This window comes from Eumetopias jubatus, unplaced genomic scaffold (assembly GCF_037043125.1).
Source record: "Eumetopias jubatus isolate StellerSeaLion01/CBP00866 unplaced genomic scaffold, mEumJub1_p1.0 scaffold_17, whole genome shotgun sequence".
Lineage (NCBI taxonomy): Eukaryota > Metazoa > Chordata > Mammalia > Carnivora > Otariidae > Eumetopias > Eumetopias jubatus.
This window is the reverse complement of record NW_028274823.1, coordinates 73,949,015-73,973,862: the sequence shown is the minus strand read 5'-3', so window position 1 is coordinate 73,973,862 and position 24,848 is coordinate 73,949,015. Positions and strand designations below refer to the sequence as shown.

The following is a 24,848-nucleotide window of genomic DNA, read 5'->3' as shown; positions in this document are numbered from 1 at the left end:
CTCAACTCTTTCCACAGTTTGGCTATTGTGGACATTGCTGCTATGAACATTGGGGTGCATATGGCCCTTCTTTTCACTACATCTGTGTCTTTGGGGTAAATACCCAGGAGTGCAATTGCTGGGTCATAGGGTAGCTCTATTTTTAATTTTCTGAGACACCTCCACACTGTTTTCCAAAGTGGCTGCACCAACTTGCATTCCCACCAGCAGTGTAAGAGGTTCCCCTTTCTCCACATCTTCTCCAACTCTGTTGTTTCTTGCCTTGTCAATTTTTGCCATTCTGACTGGTGTAAGATGGTATCTCAATGTGGTTTTGATTTGAACTTCCCTGATGGCTAATGATGAAGAACATTTTTCCATCTGTATGGCTGGAATTTTTAATACTTTCCACCAGCGTCACTTCAGTGAAAGTCTACAAAAGGGGGCCGGCTTTGTAATTATCCCACAGATGAGGAAGCCAAGAGGTCTTCAGTTCTTAGTGTCGTATTTCAAAAGGAGCGTGAGCAAAGCTGGAGTGTGCCCTGAGGAACATAGCCACTGGGGCTGCACTGCGACTGGAGTTGGAGCAAAAGACTGGGATGTCCACGCCGTGGCCGTTCTCTGTCGTAGCGGTAATAACTAGTCCCGGCCCATGGCAGGTGCATTCTGGCTCACTGCAAGATAGGCCTGTAAAATGGTTTGGGTTAGAGATGTCCAGTGGTAGCATGGGCTTTGCCTAGTGAAGCACGGAGGTCCTGACTTGGAAGGGCTCAGGCAGGAGGAGGTGGTTGGCTTTCCAGTGTAGAAGGCGCTGCATGGGTCCTTCTCGGATCCGAGACTTTTTATGTTTTATGTTTGTGCTTAGGACCGTTATTTCACATCCATACTTTTCCCTGGAGTTCTTCCTTCTTGGTGTCATTTTTGCCACATGCACGCAGCTCTTGAGAAGGTGAACCAATGCAACCTCATAGCGCCTTCCGTGCACCCCTACCCTGGCCATGAGTACTCCACAGTATAGTGCAGCATGTCATCTTTCCTGCTGGGTCTGAGTCTCAAAGTTGAGAGAGGTACTAGTCAGTCTGCTTGAAATTATATGGGAATAAAATTCTGATGCTCCTGTGTTCTCTAATTAAATTTCTATTTATTTCTTTTTATAAAAGATTTATTTATTTATTTTAGGGAAAGAGAGAGAGCCGGGGGGTAGGGGCAGAGGGAGAGAAGGAGAGAGAATCCAAAGCAGGCTCCTTGCTGAGTGCGGAGCCCCACGTGGGGCTCAGTCCCAGGATCGTGAGATCATGACCTGAGCCGAAACCAAGAGTTGGCCGCCCAACCCACTGAACCACCCAGGTGCTCCAAATTTCTATTTATTTCTTATATCTTTCCCCTATCTCTGATTTCCATTCACAAAACCTGAAAAAAAGAAATTGTGTCCTATTATGTCCAGCAGATCAGTATTTGTATCTTATTGCCTACTTTGATTGAAAAGTGGATTCCTCACAGATGCTCTAGGTTATTACAATATCGTTGAAATCTTGCCACAGAAAACCTTACAGCAAAATCACCATGTGTATCAAAATATGGCTCCAACCCCAAGAGAGTTGGAACAGTTCCTTGGTATTATTGTGGAAGGGTTTGTCCCATACTTACTTTCAAGCGACTGTTAGCAGGAGCATGGGATGTATGAAGACTCTCGTTTCTATAATTTCATGGGGAAAAGTTTGCATTTCTGATTTTTCAGAAATAGCTGACCCCCTTCCCCCCCCCCCCATCATCCCCACTCCCACTGTCGACTGTGGTCTATGTACAGTGGTAGCACACGGTTCAAAGTTCAGGCATATGGGATTTCAAATCAAATTTCCTTAGTTTTATTAGGGCTTGCCAGGATCAAACTTCATTGACATTCTCCTCAATAAACTGAGACAGAAGACAGATACAGCAGAAGGAATGGCAGTTTTCTGGGTTTCTATGAAATCCAACTTACATAGACTTGAGGGAGAGACAGAGCTGTAAAATGCAGCTCTAGCACGTCCAATTTCCTCTAACAAATGATCTCTGAAATGTGGAATCCTGGTGTGTGGATGTCTTATTGAGTTGCACTGTTCCAGATTTGGGGAGGGGGCACAGTCTTCCTCTGGTCAGGCAGGGTTGCCTTCATGTCTCAGATGCTCCAGTCCCAGGAAGTCAGGCCCTTCATTGTCCCACTGTCACTGTGTGTGGTTTCTTAATCACCACCCTCCCCTGTTCACCTGCAAACCTGGAGTTCCCACTGAACTTGAATTTGCAGGCGGCGTTCAGGTGTGGCGACTCTCAGCACCTCAAGTGCTCCTGGTGACAGCAGCACAAAATGAGGAGCCCCTGGCTCCCATTTTTACACCCCCCACCTCCGTGCAGGGAGAGATCTGCATACCTGTTGCCTTTAGCTTTACCTATTCCTGGACTTTCCCAGTTTCTTTCCCCCACCCTCATGCCCCTCAAGGGCAAGCCTACTCTTGCACACTGCGGACTGGTCCACTGTCTCCTTCACCATCCTAGGTCTCTGCTCGGTCCTGGGCTCGCCTGTGTTCTTTGCTCGGGCCTCTTCCTCAGACGCAGCCCCTTGTTACTTCCAAGGGCACATTTCCACTTGGCCTGCAGACCTTCCTCCTGTGGGTGCGAGGAGTCCAGTATTGCCTCCAGGACGCGGGCAGGGGGGTGGCTGAGAGCTGGAAGGGGAGCAGGCAGGATTGCCTCGGGGACCTGGGGACCAGCGGCCGCACACTTACTGTCCATTTTGTCTGTTCATTTCCAGTATTTTTATATTGCTTCCCTGCAATCTCCCTCCTTGGGCTCTTCCCGCAGATCAACACTTTCTGCATTTATTTTTTGGAACAAATTGACATGCTGTTTTTTGGAGGTTCTGGTAAGTCGTCTACATCCTACTCTTCCTGCAAAGGAGCCTAAAGTTTTGATAAGGACTGAATGGAATGAGAGCCTGGACAGCTCGGTTTCCTTGTCCTGAACACTATTTCTTGTGTGCACCTGGACAGACAGGGGTCCCCCTGTGTGGACCCTCCCTTGACATAGCACCTTAGATTCCCACCATGGTGGCTAAAACCTCACCTTATCCTTACCTGGAACTCTAAAGTTTACTCTTCTCTAAATGGAAATAAACACGTGTATCTCACAGAGTCGCTGTAAGAATGAAATGAAATTGTACATAAAGCGCCACAGCATAGCTGGTGATCCAGTGCTGTTCCCGCCTCATCACACACTCACTCGCATACACACTCACACACACAAACACACAGTCACAGACACACACAGACACACACACACACACACACACACACACCAAGCACTGCTTGTTTGTTAGATCGCTCTCTCTCTGTCTAGCTCCCCTTTCTTCTGCAGAAACCTTCATCTGTGATGTTTATTTCGGCCAGCAACTCTCAATTGACAGTAAGGAGGTCTCCATATCTCCACGCTGGACATGTTCACACAGTCTTCTAAGAATGTTGCCAAAAATTCCTTTTCAGTGCTTTCCTCCAGAAGTTTTAGTAAATGGTCAGTCTCTCTCTCTCTTTTTTTTTTGTATTAAGTCATCTGGTGCTTTTGACTGATCCTATAGAGGTATTCTTTGCCCCTTTGGCAGGCATTTTGCCCTTGAAAGCTACAACCTTGTCTTTGCACTTTCTTCCATGTATTGATTGTGAGACTGTTGGTGTTTGTGTTGCAGCTGTTTGTGGGATGACATCGGCTATTTACAGCGTGGCCCGGAGTGCCGCGGCCACTGGCCTGCTCCACGCATTCTGCTTCAGCGCCGTGAAGGTAGGTGTGAGGCCCGAGGGCCTTCTCCCTTCTCCTTGCATCCATTAAATCGACTGGTGGTTTAAGTGAACAGATATTTTCCTCTAATTACAAAAGAAGTGGGATCTGAGCGCATCAGGAAGAGCAGGGCCTGGCGGGTGGCGCCTCGGTGGTATTGGAAGACCCCTTACGCTATCTGATTTGCCAGGGAGCACTGACCCCCCCCCCCTCCACACGTGTCTCTCGGCATCATTACTGACCCTGCAGGGGCCTCTGCTGAGCACGGTGGTCAATGGGACCTGTGTGTTTACCTTCTCTGCTTTCTGGAATGTCGCTCAAAAGATGGGAAAGAGATAAAATTGCCTGAAGCTTTGTGGACAGAGGACAGGAGAGGATATGATAGCAACAAAATTTTAAAATCTAGAAAACAGATGGCCCGTCAATTTGTCCAGATGGAGAAAGTTGAAGCTTAGGCTGGCAGCAGCGGAGGCCCGAGAGGATGAAAAAACAAGATGAGCGTTAAAGTAAACTCTAAAGTAAACTTTAGAGTTTAACTTTGGGAAAACACAAAAGTTGTGTCCGAAAAGAAAGGTAACGATTGTGCACGTGTGGCTCAGCTGTGAATAACAGTTTGCATTTATGGTGCTCTGAATAACGCTTACATCTATAATGGAAGAACAGGGGAGTGTGTGGGTGTGGGTGTGTGTTTGTGTGTGAGTGTGTATGAGTGTGAGCGTTGGGACCATCTTAATCTTGTCTTCTGTACTGGAAAGTCGGCAAATAATATCTAAAATTGGAAAAAGTCAAGAAATAACAAAACAAGCACGTTACTTGGAAATAGGGAGGGTCATAGGGGCAGAAGAAATAGCTGGAAGGCATTGCCTTCAGGAAGCAGGCATTTGGGCCATGAGGTGCTGTAGGCAGGGGACACTCCTGCTCATTTTCAGTGTCATAGAACTGTAGTTTCCGTAATGTCTGAAGGCAGTAACACCCATAATGTTGTCAGGGGCATCTCCATTCGGGAAAAACATTAGTTAATATTACACATATTTCTTGAGTTGATGAACATCCTACATTTACTGTTTTAAACAACAGATACCTCTTAGATAAAATAAAAATCAAACATAAAAAAAGCAAATAAAAATAAGGCACGTTCCAAAGGGTTTTTAATATCTATCCAATGACACTTCTTAGCTAACTTCTTAAGAAGAGTTCCTTAAAATCCTATTAAACGCATGGTTGTGGGTGGCAGGAAGATAATTGTTTCCCATTGTGCAAAGGAAGGAGTGCAATATGATTGTCTCCCACGGAAGCTCTCTGTGATCATCCACAGCGTGATTTCCTCCTTCACTCCTCCCATCCTTTGCATAGATGTTTTCCTTTGGAGAAAGAAAGGGGGAGGAAGATGAAGATTCCCTCTTCTAATACACAAAGGTAATTTAGGTGCTGTTGGTGACCCTGTCGCCACATTTATCCTATCGTGCAGAACAACAGTTACATAATGAATCGATGTTCTTTTTTTTGCATGCATTTCTTTATTCTGTCACAGGACCCCAGGTATTTTATTCAGGAAAAGTACTTGGGTAGTTCTTTTTTGAGTCCTTGCACTTCTGAGGACCTCTTTCTACTGCCTTTTGGTAAAACAGCTGCGTATAAAATTTTGGGGTCACAGGCTCTTACTTGCAGGGCCCCTTGTATAGTACTTACTCTGTTGTGTTACAGAGTTTGTTTACATATTTATATTTCATCCCCTTTTCATTTTTTACTTTAAAATTTTTTAAAGATAGAAGTATTTTTGAAGGTTTTTGTTTTGTTTTGGTTTAATTCCAGTTAGTTAACATACACTATTATATTAGTTTCAGGTGTACAAGACAGTGATTCAACACTTCCGTACAACACCTGGTGCTCATCACAACGGGTGCACTCCTTAATCCCCAGCACCTGTTTCACCCATCCCCCCCCCCCCACCTGCTCTCTAGTAACCATCAGTGTGTTCTCTATAGTTAGGAGTCTGTTTCTGGTTTATCTCTCTCTCTTTCTTTTTCCCTTTTTGTTTTGTTTCTTTCTCTTTTTCCCTGTTTGTTTTGTTTCTTAAATTCTATATAAGAGTGACTTATTTCCCTTAGCATTATACTCCTAGCTCCATCCATGTCATTGCAAATGGCAAGATTTCATTCTTTCTATGGCTAAATAATATTCCATCACGTGTAAATACCACATTTTCTATAAACATTTGCTTATAGGTATTAGTGTGGATATGTGTTTTTATTTATACATAGTAAATACCCAGGAGTGGTATTGATGGGTCAAATGGTTAGTTAATATTTAACTTTTTAAGAAACTGCCAAACTGTTCTTCAAAGTGTGCCATTTTTGATCCCCTCATAATCTTTGAGATTTCCAAGTGTTCCAGATTCTTTCTAGCACTTAATATTTTAATAGTTCTTAAAAATAGTACTCCTTCTAGTATGAACTAGTGTCTAATTGTAGTTATAATTTGCATTTCTCTAATAATGAATGCTGTCAAGTAGGCTTCATGTGCTCGCTTGCTGCTTATGTTATCTTCATTGGTGAAAAATATGTTAAAGTCTTTTGCTCATTAAAAAATTGCATTACATGTTCTTATTGAGATATAAGAATTTTTTACATGTTCTGAATGCAAGTCTTTTATCAAATATATATGCACATATATTTTTTTCTAGTTTGTGGCTCGTCTATCCATTTCATTAACAGCATTTTTCAAAGAGCACAAGTGTTTAATTATAAGGAAATCCAATTTGTCAATTATTTATTTTATGGTTTGTACTTTTTATGTCCTATCTAAAAAATATTTACCTAACACGAGGTCACAAATATTTTTTCCTAGAAGTTTGATAGTTGTAGCTCTTACGTTTAGATCTGTGATCCAGTTTGAGTTGATTTTTATGTATGAGAAGAGGTAAAGATTGAGATTCACTAGCACAACTGTTGAAAAGAATAACCTTTCCCCATTGAATTACCTTGGAATCTTTGTGAAAAAACAATTACCGGCTTCTAGTTTCTGGTCCAGTATGTAAGGAGTTTAGAAGTTGTAACTCCATCCTAACAATAAGTAAATAGCTGAACAAACTAAAGAACCAACAACTCTTTTTAAATCCATCAGAGAAGGCAAGAAGCAAGCAAGTTGCTGCTTCCAAAATTGGAAAGACGGACAGGTAGATGCAGGGAATCACATCCCACTGGAACCGGAACCCAGGAGCAGAAACCTCTGTGGGAATGAGTCCCAGGGCAGGAAAACCTGAACTGTCATCGAGGAATTGTTGAAGGCTCAGTGTGGGCAAGTCTGTGAGTTAATATCTCCAGGGGGGACCCAGTCATCAGAGAGAGCCCACACTTTCTGTGGGTTTTACCTCCAGGAGCTTGAACAGGTTCTCCCAGTGAATATCAGAGAAAAATCCCCTCTTGCTTTCAGCAGGTGGAGGGTAAGAGGAAACGTTTTGAAATATATCAGAGCATTATTCTCTTCTTCTTAACAAGGCCTGACCTCAAGATTTCACCACAGCCTGAACTACTCGGATTTTTTCAGAGCCTAACTGACTTGGAGGAAGGGAAATGCCAAACTCCAGTTGGCTCTAGCCTTCCATGTAGGCAAAAGGAAATACCAACTCCAATCCAACCCATTCTGGCCATTCTGTCCCATCTAAGATGGGGACGGGATTCAGAAACATGAAGTTCATGGTCCAGAGGCACAGGGTCACTAAAAGACTAAGAAGTGATCATAGGACTATAGAATACTTCTCCCCATACACCTTAACACCACATCAGTAAAGGCTGGTTTACCACAGTTCCTTTTACCCAGTAGTAAAAAATTGCAAAGCATATTAAAGGCATAAAACACAGTTTGAAGGGATAGAACAAGCATCAGAATCAGATTTAGATATGGCAGGGATGTTGGAATTATCAGTTTGGAAATTTAAAACAATTATGATTAATAATTGATAATATTGAATATTGATAATTGACAATTGAAAATTGATAATAACTAATAATATGATTCTAATGAATTAAGTAGATAGCCTGTAAGAACAGATGGGCAATGTAAGCAGAAAGATGGAAATTTTAAGGAAGAGCCAAAAGGAAATACTAGCAATTAAAAAACAAAAACAAAAACAAAACACTGTAACAGAAATGAAGAAGGCCTTTGATGGACACAGCCGGAGAAAGAATCTCTGAGCTTAAGGTGGTGTCAGTAGAAACTTCCAAAATGAAAAAGCCAAGAGAAAAAGACTGAAGAAACAAAATATCCAAGGACCGTGGGACAACTACAAAAGGTGTGACATATGTGTAATGAAAATACCAGAAGGAGAAGAGAAAAAGGAGCAGAAAAAATACTTGAAGTACTAATGACTAAGATTTTCCCCAAATTAATATCAGACACCAAACCACAGATTCAGGAAGCTCAAAAAACCCCAACCAGGATGAATTAAAAAACAACAATAACAAAAACTAAACCAGTGCATATCATTCAAAATACTAAAAATCAAAGGTAAAGAAAACATCTTGAAAGAAAACAGAGGAAATAAATATCCCTACCTTAACTTAGAGAAGCAAAGATAAAAATTGTGTCTGACTTCTCCTCGGGAACTGCAATGGACTGAATTGTTTCCCCAATTTCATATGTTGAAACCCTAATCCCCAATGGGATGGTATTTAGAGATGGGCCTTTGGTAGATAATTTTGTTTAGATGAGGTCATGAGGGTGGGGCCCTCATGATGGGATTAGTGCCCTTGTAAGATGGGAAAGAGACACCAGAGCTCATTCTGTCACTGCTGTGTAAAGACACAGAGCATGTGACCTTTTGCAAACCAGGAAGAGAGCCCGTACCAGCATCTGACCAATTGGGGCACCATAATCTCTGACCTCCAGACTTCAGAACTGTGAGAAATAAATTTATGTTGCTTAAAACAAAATTTATGTTAAGACAAAAAAAAAAAAAATTCCACCAACCTATAATTCTGTACCCTGAAAAATTGTCCTTCAGAAATAATGAAGGAGATTTGTTGCCAGTAGACCTGCCTTACAAGAAATGTTAAAAGAAGTTCTTCAGGGAAAGGAGAATAGTGTCGATCTGACACTCACAATTACATAAAGAAGGGAAGATTATCAGAGAAGGAATAAGTGAAGGTTAAATAAACACTTTCATTTTTCTATTCTTATTGCAACCATGTATTCAAATAAATATAAGTATATAGTTATTGTGAGATACACTACCTATAAAGTGGTATAGTTTTATTTGAAAGTGGACTTGACTTAACTATAAACATATATTACATACTCTAAGGCAGCCATTAAAAATGTTTTTAAAAAACTATAACTGATGTGTTAATAAGGAGAGAAAATGAAATCATATAAAATCAATTAAAACCACAAAAGGCAGAAAAAGAGTGGAAGACAAAAATAGGAACAAAGAACAAGAGCAAGGAATAAATAGCAGTAACAAACATAGCAGATATTTATCAAACTATATCAATAATCACTGTACACATCAGTGTTGCAAATATACCAAGTGAAAGGCAGAGATTGTCAGAGAGGATCAAAGAACAAGACCCCGTTATATATTGTCCACCAGAAACCCACTTTAGATATACAGACATATATATCTTAAAAGTAAATGGATGGAGAAATATATACCATGCTAAAATTAATCGAAAGAAAGCAAGAATAGCTATATTAATTTCAGACTTCAGAGCAATAGAGCAGACTTCAGAGTAAGGGAAATTTTCAGAGATAAAGAGTAGCATTACATAATATTAAAAGGATTAATTTTCCAAGAAGAAATAACAGTCCTTAATGTGTATGTATCTAACAACAGAGCATCAAAATATGTGAAGGGGAAACTGATAAAATTGCAAGGAGAAAAAGACGAATCCACTATCACAGTTGGAGACTTTAACACCTCACTATCAGAAAAGTACAGATTCAGCAGGCAGAAAATAAGAAAGGGCATAGTTGGACTCTACAGCATCATTTTTCAACTGAATGTATTGACACATGTAGACTACTTCATCGAACAACAGCAGAATACACATTCTTCTCAAACTCACATGGAACATTCACTAAGAGAGACCACATTCTAGGCCATAAAACATATATTAGCAAATTTAAAAGAATAGAAAGCATACAGGGTCTGCTCTCAGACCACAGTGGAATGAAAAATCCCCAAATATATGGAGATTAAACAACACATTTCTAAGTAACACATAGGTCAAAGAAGAAATCTCAAGAAGAATTTAAACAATATTTTGAACTAAATGATAATGAAAATACAATTTATCAAAACAAGTAGGATTGAGCCAAAGCAATGCTTAGAGGGAAAATATAACATGGAATGCATATATTGGAAAAGAAGAAAGATGTAAAATCATTAATCTAAAATTCCACCTTAGAAAACTAGAAAAAGAAGAGCAAATTAATTCTGAAGTAAACAAAAGAAAATAACTAATAAAAATTAGAAAAAAATCAGGACGTTGAAAAACAGAAACTGATAGAGAAAATCTACAAAACAAAGAACTGGTTTTTGAAAAAGATCAATAAAGTCAATAAGCCTGTAGCCAGGCCAACTAAGAAAAAAAGAGAGGAGATGCAAATTACTAATTAAAGAAAGAAATGAGGGAATATTACTATAGATTCCATGGACATTAAAGGATAGTAAAGGAGTATTGTGAATAACTCTATACCCACAACTTTGATAACTTGGATGAAATGGACCAATTTCTAGGAAGACATAATCTACCAAAAACTCACAGAAGAAGAAAAGCCCTATCTGATTAGGCTTGCATATATTAAAGAAATTGAATCAATAATGAACAAATTTCCAAAACAAAAACACCAGGCTTAGATAGGTTCACTCATGATTCTACTAAACATTTAGGGATGAAATTGTACCAATTCTCGGCAACTGATTTTAGAAGGTAGAGGTGGAAGGAATACTTTTTGCATGTTCTATGAGGTCAGAATTACCCTGACACTAAAGCCAGACAAAGACATTACACGAAAAGAAAACTACAGGTCAATACCATGAATATATGCAAAAGTCCTCAACAAAGTATTACCCAGTCAAATCCAACAATGTATAAAAAAAATTATATACCATGACCAAATGGAATTTATTTGAGATATGCAAGGCTTGCTCAATATTCAAAAATCAATTAATGTAATTCATCACATCAACAGGCTAAAGAAGGAAAATCACATGATCATATCAATAGATACAAAAAAAAAAAAGTTTGAAAACATCCAGCACCGATTCATGACAAAAACTGGCAAACTAGAAATAGAGGGGAACTACCTTAACTTGATAAAGAACTTGTACAAAAAACCTACACCTCACATCATCATGGTGAGAAACTAGGAGTTTTCCCACTAATTTCAGAAAGATGGTAAGGATGTCCTCTCACTACTCCTTTTCAGCATATTGGAGGTCCTGCCTAATGCAATCAGAAAAGAAAAGGAAATAAAGATACACTGAGGGGCAAGGAAGAAATTAAAACCATCTCTTCACAGATGTCATGGTTTTCTATATAGAAAATTCAAAAATTGACCAACCTCCCCCAGAATTAACAAGTGATTTAGCAACATTGGAGGATATGAGGTTAATATACGAAAGTTAATCACTTCCCTATATACCAGCAATGAACAAGTGGAATTTGAAACTAAAAGTACCATTTACATTAGCACCTCCTAAAGTGAAATACTTAAGTATAAATCTGACAAAATATGTGCACAATCTATATGAGAACCACAAAACTCTAATGAACAATATCAAATAATTAAACAAATGGAGAGGTATTTCTTGCTTATGGATAGGAACAATCAATATTGTCAAGATGTCAGTTCTTCCTGACTTAATCAACAGATTCAATGTAATTTCAATCAGAATCCCAGCAAGTTATTTTGTGGATATTGACAAACTGATTCTAAAGTTTATATGGAGAGACAAGACCTAAAATGGCCAACTCACTATTGAAGGAGAATAAAGTTGGAGGACTGATAGTACCCAACATCAAGTCTTACTATAAAAATATTATAGTCAAGATAGTGTATTATTGATGAAAGAATAGACAAATCAGTGGTATAGTGCAAAGAGCCCAGAAATAGATCCACATAAATATAGTCAACTTATCTTTGACAAAGGAGAAAAAACATTACAATGGATCAAAGAGTCTTTTCAACAAATGGTGCTAGAACAACTGGACATCCACATGAAAAAATGAATCTAGACACAGACCTTGCATTCTCTCATAGATTATCTCAGAATGCATAATAGATTTAAATGTAAAATGCAAAACTATAAAACTCCTAGAAGATAACATAGGAGAAAAACTAGATGACATTGGTATGCCGATGACTTTTTAGATGAGCATTAAAGGCACAATTCATGAAAGAAAGAATTGATAAGCTGGATTTCATTAAAATTAAAAATTTGTGCTCTGTGAATGACACTCTAAAGAGAATGAAAGGACAAGCTACACACTGAGAGAGAATATTTGCAAAAATCCTATCTGATATGGTTATTCAAAATATATAAATAACTCTTAAAAATTACAATAAGAAAAATAACTTGACTAAATGGACAAAAGCCTGAACAGACACCTCACTGATGAAGAGGTACAGATGGCAAATATAAGCATATGAAAATATGCCCAGCATCATATGTCATTAAGGAATTGCAAATTAAAATAATAAGATACTACTACACAGCTATCAGAATAGCACAGATCTGGAACACTGACAACACCAAATGCAGGCAAGGATGTGCAGCAACAGGAACTCTGATTCATTCTAGTGGGGATGCAAAATCATATAGCCATTTTGGAAAAGAGTTTAGCACTCTCTTTCAGAATAAACATACTTGTATCATACAGTCCAGCAATTGTGCTCCTTGGTATTTACCCAAAGAATTAGAAAGCTAAGTTTGTGCACAAACCTGTACACAGATGTTTAGAGAAGCTTCATTAATAATTGCCAAAACTTGGGTACAATCAAGATGTCCTACAGTAGGTGAATGGATAAACAAATTCAGAAAATGGAGTATTATTCACTTTCCTCAAAATGAGATATCAAGCCATGAAACAATATAGAGGAATCTTAAATGCATCTTACTAAGTAAAAGAAGCTAATCTGAAAAGGCTGTATATTGTAAGATTTCAACTACATGACATTCTGGAAACGGCAACACTCTGAAGACAATAAAAGAATCAGTGGTTGCCAGCAGCTAGTGGGGAGGGATGAATAGGCAAAACATGATAAAAATGCTCTGTAAGGGCAGTGAAACTACTGTGTATGATACTATAATGATAGATATCTGTCATTGTGCATTTGTCAAAACTTTTACAATGTACAATACCAAGAGTGAACCCTAATGTAAACTATAGACTTTTGGTGATAATGATTTATCAATGTAGGTTCCTCAGTTGTAATAAATGTAGTACGTTTGTGCAAGATTTTGATAGTGGAGGAGGCTGTGTGTGTTTGTGGGTGCAAGGGGTATATGGGATCTCTCTGTATTTTCCACTCACCGTTGCTGTGAGCCTAAAATTTTGCTGTGAAACTCTAAAAAATAGAATTTATAAAATCAATTATCCAGATATGTGTGGGTCTATTTCTGGACTGTATTTTATCCTGTTGTTCTATATGTCTATCTTTACACCATTACCACACTATTTTGATTACTGTACCTTTGTAATAAGTCTTGAAATAAAATGGTATGTTTCAACATGATTCTTGTTTTTCAAAAACCTTTAGCTGTTATAGATCTCATTTCTTTCAGTATAAGTTTCAGAATGTGTTTGTCAATTCCTACAGCAAAAGCGTGTAGAAAAGAAATTATATTGAATTTATAGAACAATATGGGGAGAACTGATACAACAATATTGAATCTTCTTATCCACGAGCATGATATTGCTTCATTTATTTGAGTCTTTGTTAATTTCTGTCAGAAATATTTTGTACTTTTCAACCTGCAATTACTACACGTTTTCACACTTATTACTATTTCATGTGTTTCATGCTATTGTAAGTGATATTGTGTTGTATAATTTAAATTGCTGATTGTTCATTGATAGTATATACACTTAATTGCTGTATATTTAGTATATTTAGGGTAGTAGAACCTTGCTAAATACTTACCCTAGGAACTTTTTTGTAGCTTCTTTGGGATTTTCTATATAGATAGCCATTTTGTCTGTGAATAAAGACAGTTTTATTTCTTCCTCCAACCCATATATCTCTGATTTCTTTTTCTTGCTTTATTGTACTGGCTAAAATCTCTAGAGCAATGTGATTAGAACTGCAATATCAGATATTCTTGTCCTGTTCCCAATTTTAGGGGAAAAACATTCAGTCTTTCACTATGAAATGTAATGTTAGCTGTGGGATTTTTCTAGATTCCTTTTTCTGAGACTGAGTAATTACCCTTAGATTCCTAGTTTGCTGGGAGTTTTTAATCATTAATGAATATTAAATTTGCCATATGCTTTTCCTGCGTCTACTGAGATCATATTAATTTTTCTTTTAATCTGTTGACAAGATGAATTACAGTGACTTTTGAATGTTGAATTGATCTTGCATTTGAAAGATGAACTCCAGTTGGCCATGATATATTATCCTTTTTATACATTGCTCAATTTTATTTACTAATATTTTGTTGAGAAATACTGTGTCTATGATCATGAGGTTTCTAGTTTTCTTTCCTAGTGATGCTTTTTTTGTTTTGTTATAGGGTAATGACCTCATAAAATGAGTTGGCAAGCATTTCCTTTTCTTTTATATTCAAAAAGAGTTTGTATAGAATTGGTATTATTCATTAAAGAAGTATTTGGTAAAACTCACAGGTGAAGCCATCTGGGGGTGGAGTTTTCTTAATGAGAATGTTTTTAACTAAAATTCAATGAATATAGAGTTATTCAGATTATCTGTTATTGAAATAGTTGTATCCTTTAAGGAATTTGTCCATTTCTCTATATTTTCTAATTATTGACATAAATTTACTCATAATATTCTTTATTATGTTTTTGTAAATTTAAATTTAATTAGCCAACATATAGTACATCATTAGTTTCAGATGGAGTGTTCGATAATTTATCAGTTGCATATAACATCTGGTGTTCATCACATCACGTGCTCTCTTTAATGCCCATCATGCAATTACCCCATCCCCCCCACCCACCTCCCCTCCAGCAACCCTCAGTTTGTTTCCTATAGTTCAGTGTCTCTCATGGTTTTTCTCCCTCTCTGATGACTTCCCATTCAGTTTTCCCTCCCTTCCCCTATGCTCTTCTGTTTTGTTTTTTAAATTCCATATATGAGTGAAAACATATGATATTTGTCTTTCTCAATTGACTTATTTCGCATAGCACAATACCCTTCAGTTCCATCCACATTGATGTAAATGGTAAGTATTCATCCTTTCTGATGGCTGAGTAATATTCCATTGTATTTATATACCACATCTTCTTTATCCATTCATCTGACAAAGAACATCTTGGCTTTCCACAGTTTGGCTATTGTGGCCATTGCTGCTATGAACATTGGAGTGCAGGTGCCCCTTTGGATCACTACATTTGTACCTACTCTACTTAGTAGAACAATTGCTGGGTCATAGAGTATCTCTATTTTTAACTTTTTGAGGAAAATCCATACTGTTTTCGAGAGTGGCTGTACCAGCTTGCATTCCCACCAGCAATGCAAGAGGGTTCCCCTTTCTCTGCATCCTTGCCAACATTTGTTGTTTCCTGACTTGTTCATTTTAGCCATTCTGACTGGTGTGAGGTGGTATCTCATTGAGGTTTTGATTTGTATTTCCCTGATGCCAAGTGATGTGGAGTGTTTTTTCATGTGTCTGTTGGCCATTTGTATGTCTTCTTTGGAAAAATGTCTGTACATGTCTTCTACCCATTTCTTTAGTGGATTCTTTGTTTTTTGGGTGTTGAGTTTGTAAGTTCTTTAAAGATCTTGGATACTAGCCCTTTACCTGATATGCCATTTGCAAATATCTTCTCCCACTCTGGATTGTCTTTTAGTTTTGTCGAATGTTTCCTTTGCTGTGTAGAAGCTTTTTATCTTGATGAAGTACCAATAGTTCATTTTTGCTTTTGTTTCCCTTGCCTTTGGAGACATGTCTAATAAGAAGTTGCTGCGACCAAGGTTGAAGAGGTTACTGCCTGTGTTCTCCTCTAGGATTTTGATGGATTCCTGTCTCACATTTAGTTCTTTCATCCATTTTCAGTTTATTTTTGTGTATGGTGTAAGAAAATGGTCCAGTTTCATTCTTCTACTATGGCTGTCCAATTTTCTCAGCAGCGTTTATTGAAGAAACTCTCCTTTTTCCATTGGATATTCTTTCCTGCTTTGTTGAAGATTAGTTGACCATAGCGTTGAGGGTCCATTTATGGGGTCTCTATTCTTTTCCATTGATCTATGTGTCTGTTTTTGTGCCAGTACCATACTGTTTTGATGACTACAGCTTTGTAATAGATCTTGAAGTCTGGCATTGTGATGCCACCCCAGATTTTGTTTTCTTTTACATTATTCCTCTGGCTATTTGGGGTCTTTTTTGGTTCCATATAAATTTTAGGATTATTTGTTCCAGCTCTGTGAAAAATGTCAACAGTATTTTGATAGGGATTGCATTGAATGTGTAGATTGCTCTGGGTAGCATAGACTTTTTTCCAATCCGTGAGCATGGAACATTTTTCCATTTCTTTGTATCCTCCTCAATTTCTTTCATAAGTGTTCTGTAGCTTTTGGAGTACAGATCCTTTGCCTCTTTGGTTAGGTTTATTCCTAGATATCTTGTGGTTTTTGGTGCAATCATAAATGGGATTGATTCCTTAATTTCTCTTTCTTCAGTCACATTGTTAGTGTATAGAAATGCAACTGATTTCTATGCAGTGATTTTATATCCTGCCATGTTGCTGAATTCCTGTATGAGTTCTAGCAATTTTGGGGTGGAGTCTTTTGGGTTTTCTACATAAAGTATCATGTCATCTGTGAAGAGTGAGAGTTTGACTTCTTCTTTGCCAATTTGAATGCCTTTTATTTCTTTTTGTTGTCTGATTGCTGAGGCTAAGACTTCTAGTACTATGTTGAACAACAGTGGTGGTAGTGGACATCCTTGCCATGTTCCTGACCTTAGGGGTAAGGCTCTCAGTTTTTCCCCATTGAGAATGATATTCGCTGTGGGCTTTTTGTAGATGGCTTTTATGATATTGAGGTATGTTCCCTCTATCTCTACACTGTGGAGAGTTTTAATCAAGAAAGGATGCTCTATTTTGTCAAATGCTTTTTGTGCATCTATTGAGAAGATCATATGGTTCTTGTCCTTTCCTTTTTTTTAAAGATTTTATTTATTTATTTGAGAGAGAGAATGAGAGAGAGAGAGAGAGAACATGAGAGGGGGGAGGGTCAGAGGAAGAAGCAGACTCCCCGCTGAGCAGGGAGTCCGATGTGGGACTCGATCCCGGGACTCCAGGATCATGACCTGAGCCGAAGGCAGTTGCTTAACCAACTGAGCCACCCAGGCGCCCTCTTGTCCTTTTTTTTATCAATGTGATGTATCATGTTGTTTGGTTGGCAAATGTTGAACCACCCTTACAGCCTGAGAATAAATCCCACTTGGTCATGGTGAACAATCCTTTTAATGTACTGTTGGATCCTTTTGGCTAGTATTTTGGTGAGAATTTTGCTATCCATGTTCATCAGGGATATTGGTCTGTAATTATCCGTTTTGATGGGGTCTTTGTCTGGTTTTGGGATCAAGGTAATGCTGGCCTCATATAACGAGTTTGGAAGTTTTCCTTCTGTTTCTATTTTTTGAAACAGCTTCAGAAGAATAGGCATTAGTTCTTCTTTAAATTCTTCCCAGAATTCCCCTGGGAAGCCATCTGGCACTGAACTCTTGTTTGTTGGGAGATTTTTGATTACTGCTTCGATTTCCTTGCTGACGCTGGGTCTATTCAGGTTTTCTATTTCTTCCTGTTTCAGTTTGGCAGTTTATAAGGTTCCAGAAATGCATCCATTTCTTTCAGATTGCCTAATTTGTTGGCATATAGTTGCTCATAATATGTTCTTAAAATTGTTTGTATTTCCTTGGTGTTGGTTGTGATCTGTCCTCTTTCATTCATGACTTTTTAATTTGGGTCCTTTCTCTTTTCTTTTTGGTAAGTCTGGCCAGGGGTTTATTGATCTCATTAATTCTTTCAAAGAACCAGCTTCTAGTTTCATTGATCTGTTGTACTGTTCTTCTGGTTTCCATTTCATTGATTTCTGCTCTAATCTTCATTATTTCTCTTCTCCTGCTTGGTTTAGGCTTTATTTGCTGTTCTTTCTATAGCTCCTTTAGGTTTAAGTTTAACTTGTGTATTTCAGACTTTTCTAATTTTTTTGAGAAAGGCTTGTATTGCTATGTACTTCCCTCTTAGAACCACCTTTGCTGTATCCCCAGGTTTTGAACAGTTGTGTTTTCATTTTCATTTGTTTCCATGAATTTTTTAAATTCTTCTTTAATTTCCTGGTTGACCCATTCATTCTTTAGTAGGATGCTCTTTAACCTCCAAGTGTTTGAGTTCCTTTCAAATTTCCTCTTGTGATTGAGTTTAAGTTTCAAAGGATTGTGGTCTGAAAATATGCAGGTAGTAATCCCAATTTTTGGTATTGGTTGAGACCTGATTGTGACCCAGTATGTGATCTATTCTGGAGAATGTTCCATGCGCACTCGAGAAGAATGTGTATTCTGTTCCTTTAGGATGGCATGCTCTGTATATATCTGTGAAATCCATCTGGTCTGGTGTGTCATTCAAAGCCCTTGTTTCCTTGTTGATCTTCTGCTTAGATGATCTGTCCATTGCTGTAAGTGGGTTGTTGAAGTCCCCTACTATTACTGTATTATTGTCAGTGTGTTTTTTTAATTTGGTTATTAATTGTTTTATATAATTGGCTGCTCCCAAGTTAGGAGCATAAATATTTATAATTGTTAGATCTTCTTGTTGGATAGACCCTTTAAGTATGTTTTGTGTCCCTCTTAATCCCTTACTACAGTCTTTGGTTTAAAATCTAATTTGTCTGATATGAGTATTGCTACCCCAGCTTTCTTTTGATGTCCATTAGCATGATAAATCGTTCTCCACTCCCTCACTTTCACTCTGGAGGTGTCTTTAGGTCTATGATTCTCTTGTAGACAACATGTGGATGGGTCCAACCTTGCTGGATAAAGTATTCTTGGTTGCATGTTTTTCTCATTTAGAACCCTGAATATATCATGCCAGTGCTTTCTGGCCTGCCAGGCCTCTGTGGATAGATCTGCTGCCAGCCTAATATTTCTACCTCTGTAGGTTAAGCACCTCCTGTCTCGAGCTGCTTTCAGGATTTTCTCTTTATCTCTGAAATTTGCAAACTTCACTATTATATGTCAGGGTGTTGATCTATTTTTATTGATTCTGAGAGGAGTCCTATCTACCTCTTGTACTTGAATGGCTGTTTCCTTCCCCAGATTAGGGAAGTTCTCGGCTATAATTTGCTCAAATATACTTTCTGCCCCCCCTTTCTTTTTCTTTAGGGACCCCAATAATTCTAATGTTGTTTTGCTTTATGAAACGCTGATTTCTCAAAGCCTCCCCTCATGGTCCATTAGTTGTTTTTCTCCCTTTGCCTCAGCTTCCTTCCTTTCCATCAACTTGTCTTCTATGTCACTGACTCTCCTGCCTCATTTGCCCTAGCTTTTAGAGCATCCAGTTTAGACTGCATCTCAGTTAAAGCATTTCTAATTTTGGCCTGATCATATTTTATTTCTGCACAAAGATTCTCTAGTGTCTTTTATGTTTTTTTCAAGGCTAGCTAATAACTTTATAATCATTTTCCTGAATTTCAGCTCTGACATATTACTTATATCCATATCCATTAGATCTTTTGCAGAGTGTATTACCTCTGGTTCTTTCTTTTGTTGTGAATTCCTCCTAGTCATTTTGCCCAGAGATGAATGGATGAATGAGAGGACAAATTAAAAAATATCAACCATGCCCCAAGGGAAATACACACTAGACAAATCTGAAGAGGTCAGAAACCAAAAAAGAAAAGGAAAATAAAAGGGGGAGGGAGAGAATATAATCTCCCAGGTGGATAAAACAGGGTGATCCACTTTGTCCTGGGTATATTTTGGTCTGTTTGTTAGAAAACACTAAATTCCAAAAATGTAAAGAAAGCAAAACTTATATATATATATATATATATATATATACACACACAAAAATAAAGTTGATTACAGTGAAAGGAAGTCAAAAATGAAGAATATATCTATAAAATGTACATGTAAAAAAACCGAAAGTTAAAGACTTAAAAACAAAGAGTTAATAAGAAACTAGTTGAAAAGGAGAAAAGAAAAAAAGAAAACAAAATTTTAAACTGAAAGACATACAGATCATGAGGGAAAAACCTCAGATTCTATATACTATGTGCCCCCCAGTCCTGGAGTTTGCAGTCCTGTGAGCTCTGAAAACTTGGTTTCACCTGTTGTTCCAGCTTGTCTTCTGGGGGAGGGGCCTACTGTGCTGATTCTCAGGTGTTTTTATCTAGGTGGAGTTGTACCACCCCTTGCCAGGGGGCTGGGCTCAGTGTAAGCTGCTTCTGGTTGCTCTGTGTGGCTTTTGTTCCCTGAAAGCTTTCTGCACCTCTCTAGAGGATGAAAATAAAAATAGCCGAGCCCAATCTCCAGCCCTAGAGTGGAAAGATTGTGGTCCTCTCTCTTCGGTAAACCCTCAGGGATAAGCCATCTTCCCTTTTGTTTGTGCTAAACTCTGCAGACACCTGCAGTGCATGCCCTCACCGATCCTCCCCTGGGAGCGGGGGCAGGCAGAGAGGGTCACCGAATTTCTGCCCTTTTGCAGGACCCCCACATGGAGAGTGGTCGTCTGCATATCCAGAATAGTGAGTTGCTGCTGCCCCATACTCACAGATCTCATCATGCCCTGTCATCCTCTCTTACACCAAACCCACATATTGCATTTATTTCACCTGTCTGCTTGGGTAGACATTAGATTCTGTGATCTCTGTCTTATAGCCAGGTAGGAATCGCTCTGATTTCTGCCAGATAATTTTAAGGCTCCCTGAACAATGTTTCCAGAGGTACCTCAGGTCTAAAATACAGGAAGAAAAGAAAGCAAAGTGAAGCATGTTCCAGGCACATACTACTAGTTCAGATATAATTTCCCCTGGTCAAGTGTCCTGCAGATGGAGTTTTAGGTGGTGATATCAGGAAGCTTCATCACAAGCAGTAGATGTGCTTGTAGAATACCTGGGACAATGCTCTTCTCTACATCATGCTCTTTACTCCAATATCCCCACCCATGAACTGGTCAAATAAAACTTGCTGCTTGCAAGTGAGTGGGGATCTGCAAATACTGCCAGTCCACAAATGTGCAAGTCCAAGTGTCAGGTGGTCTCCCAGCCCCATGGCTGACCTCAACTCCAGCTCTCCTACTTCTGATTTAGGTGATACCAGCAGAGGATGATCAAGATCTTTTCCTGCTTACTTCCCCCAGTACACTACACTCTCTCACTCTCTCTCTCAAGTGGAAAGTGGGAGCTGGGATCATATGTTGACCCCCAAACCTTTCTTCAATGTAGTCCCCTCTATAAGATGAGGTCTGGCATAATTCCTTAGAGCCCATTGCTTATGCACAGGTACCTTCTCTGGTTCCTGGTGAGGATTTATGCTTTTCCCTTTTTGACTATTTTATTGGACATTTCATGGGAGGGGGAAAGCTAGTTCTCTGTGTTTTTAATGCCATTTTGACCAGGACCCCACACTTCTATACCCTTCTTTGCAACCCTGATTAACAAACAGCATCTGATGTACATGTAATTTTCTTCGGTCGATGGAAATGGGAACATGCAAGTTTTCTGTAAGTGGTGTAGGAGCTGAAAAGTTCACATCCAGTGCTGGCCAGCATATATTTATTTCTTTAGAAATCACTGGGCCAGGTCCTATAGAGATAGGAAAGGAGAAAAAGTCAGTTCAAAGATGATGATATGCTGTGGATGATCAGAAAAGGGAAAGTTGGTCGGAGAAGGTGGTTGTTCAGCACAGCCTTCAAACATTTTGTCTTTGGCCTAAGAACTTTGCCATAAGAGTATGCAGTCAAGCGTGTGAACCATTTTCATCAGAGTTAAGAATGAATGAGCATGGCAGGTGGACGAGGTGATGAGGAAATTAACCTACTAATGGTGAATGAAAGAGGAGATTGGATCTCTGGGCAGTTAGCAAAGTTACTGAAAATGTTGAATGTAAGGCTAAAAACGCATGCTTTTGAGCTAGTGGGCATGTTGTGCATCCTAAGAATAGTGGTTACATGAAGGGAACTTACAGAAAGTCATCTGCCCGAAGATGTTGAGTGCCGTAGATAAGCTTATGGCCCCACTGGAGATGGAAACAAAAGGATTAAAACATCCCACCAGTTGAATTTGTCTCGTGCCTCTTGCTTTTGGGCAGGTAGGCCTCCTTTGATAGAGAAAAAGAACCCATTGATAATAGAATCATGGTTGAATCTATGGAAGACAGAATCTTCTTCCAACCTCAGAATGCTCTCTGTGAAGGAACAGCTCATTGGACTTCTTAGATTAATTTCTAAAGGAGAAGTTTTATGTTCTGAAAAACCCCTTTCATCTGACAAATGCTGAAGGCTCATTATTACCAGTTCAAATATTATCCAAAGTAATGTACACTCCTGGAATTGTCAAATGACTTTTCCCGCAAAATTCTTGGAGGGTTTCAGGAACTATTGAAGAATCTGGCACTCAGAAAGTCAGAAGTTTTTGAGTTTTTACCTAGTTGTGATTCATTTGTTATCATCCCCTTATCTTCTCCTAACTTTTTCATATCAGACATTGCTAACTGATCACAGCATTGTTCTCACTGAGGTCCATGGGGCCACAGGCTGCCCGGATGGTGCAAGGGATCAAAACTGGCCCAAGAGATTAAATTCATTTACGATCCTGGGCTGAGACTTTTGTTTATTTATCTTTCCCTTTCTGTTGATGGCATGCTATAAGCCTAAGTCACTGTTGGGTCAGAGTAAATAGGTTCCATTTTGCAAGCACACTGCTAGCTGTGTGATGGGAATGAACACTCCAAAGTCTCTGGGGTTTACTTAGTTGTGGAAACAGGCTTTTTACCAGGTGGAACTGGGGTACTTTGGAAAGGTTTATTTCATCGTAGAGAGGTATTGACTTCCCTTGCTCAGCATAGAACAAGCATCTCTCATGATAAATCGTGTGATCTCTTGTTATGGAATCTTAACGTTCTGTCTATACAGTATTTTGAAAAGACCTTTTGGTAAAAAGAGAGCAGTTTGCATTTCTCCCTTCTTATCTATAAGTCTTGAGTTTACTGATGGTCACAGATTGACTCTCCACTTTAAAATGAAGCACCTATTAAAGGCTGTGAATTGAAAGAATGTGGTTAGCAAATTGGCAAGGGAGTCGTTCAGAAAAAAAAGAAAAGTTCACCCATCTTCAGCCTAACACACTTACCCAAAGCTGTGATTCCACTTCTTGTTTAACGATGCTTTTGTTTTTGCCTTTTGTGCTTACTCTTTGCATTGCTGGAATTGATTTTGCCCCCCTTTTATCTCTGCTACACCATGATGGATTGATGAGCTCTCATGAACAGTTTTAGCATGTCACCTGCCTTGCCAGAGCTATATTTCTTTATATGGGTCTTGGTGTATATTTATGCCCTTGATTTTTATTATCCTCATTTGATAGAAGGAGATTGAGGGAGTGTGAATTAATTTTGCTTTCTGGAATATTAATTAGGGGAAAAATTTGATTCCTTCTTTAATTTCATATTCTCTTTGAATCATCCAACATGGTAGCAAGTAACATAGAAATGCACTCTTCGTTGAATTAAATATTTGACAGTGATATGCAGAAACAACCAGAATATTTGCTCCCTGGAGAAATGGCTCAGTAGTTAATTAGCTGGGTTTTCTATATGTCTGGATAAACCATGATTTCTGGTTTTTCTTATTATCCCTTACAAGGAGATTCTATTTTATTGATGGCAAGGGGACCCAGAGGTTGAGGCACATTATTATAATTTAATGTTTCCTAGCATCATTAACAACTGCTTGTGGGAGAGGTTTTGCCATATTTTTCTAGGTACCACAGGGTTGCAGCTAAAACAATGACATTTCCCCTGTGTTCAGGATTTAAAATCCAATTGTAGATGTAAAACAAACTCAGAGTTCTAGAATAGTTTTAATTTTGAATGGACCTTAGATATCCTCTAGTTCAGCCCCTTCATTTTATTATTTAATATGAGAAAATGTGGGTCCAGCGAGAGATCAAGTTCCTCACTCGACATCACACATCCCAGATCCCAGATCTTGTATCTTTTTAGGCTTACTTCTGTGCCATCCTCTTCAGCACATTTGAAATGTAAATATATTTTCTAGCCCAAAGAACAATTCACAGGCATATATGATACCTTGCAGGTCTACGGGACTTAATTTTTGAAATAATTTCCCAAGCGTTTTCTCATTTGCCCTTTATTATAGCTCTATGTAATACATGAGGAAGATAATAGCATTTCTATATTCCAGCCATAAATGTGAAGCACAGAGTGCTTAAGTTATTTGCCTAGGGGCACATGGCTAATTCACATTGTTTTCTCAATTGTAAAATGGATTAGAAATACCTACCCTCATATGAATGTTGTCAGAAGTAAATGAAATTAAATTGATAATGTATATAAAGTACCTAGCTCAAGCGTTCTCATAAAATGGTGTGGTGGGCAGAATTCTAAAATTGCCTCAAGACTCCTGCCCCCTGGTGTGCCTACTCTTGATAATTTCCAGCCCCTGAGTGTAGGTGGGACCTGTGAGTATGATGGGCTGTGATTAGGTTACATTATCTGGCAAAGTTGGAGGGATTTTGTGATGTAATTAAGGGCCCCCTAATTAGTTGACTCATTCAAAATGGAGGTAGTCTGGGATGAGTCTGATCTAATCAGACACGTCCCTTAAAAGAGGATCTAGAGGTCAGAGCCAGAA

General features: G+C 38.6%; 1 protein-coding gene across 1 annotated transcript in view; it reads left to right on the top strand.

The window, feature by feature from the left end:
* The window catches only part of PCNX2 (pecanex 2), a 295,105-nt gene that overhangs the window by 99,011 nt on the left and 171,246 nt on the right, over window positions 1–24,848 (top strand). The window contains exons 14-15 of the mRNA XM_028104596.2: window positions 2,768–2,878; window positions 3,695–3,786. Coding sequence (XP_027960397.2) covers window positions 2,768–2,878; window positions 3,695–3,786 — 203 coding nt within the window. The remainder of the gene's footprint in view (window positions 1–2,767; window positions 2,879–3,694; window positions 3,787–24,848) is intronic.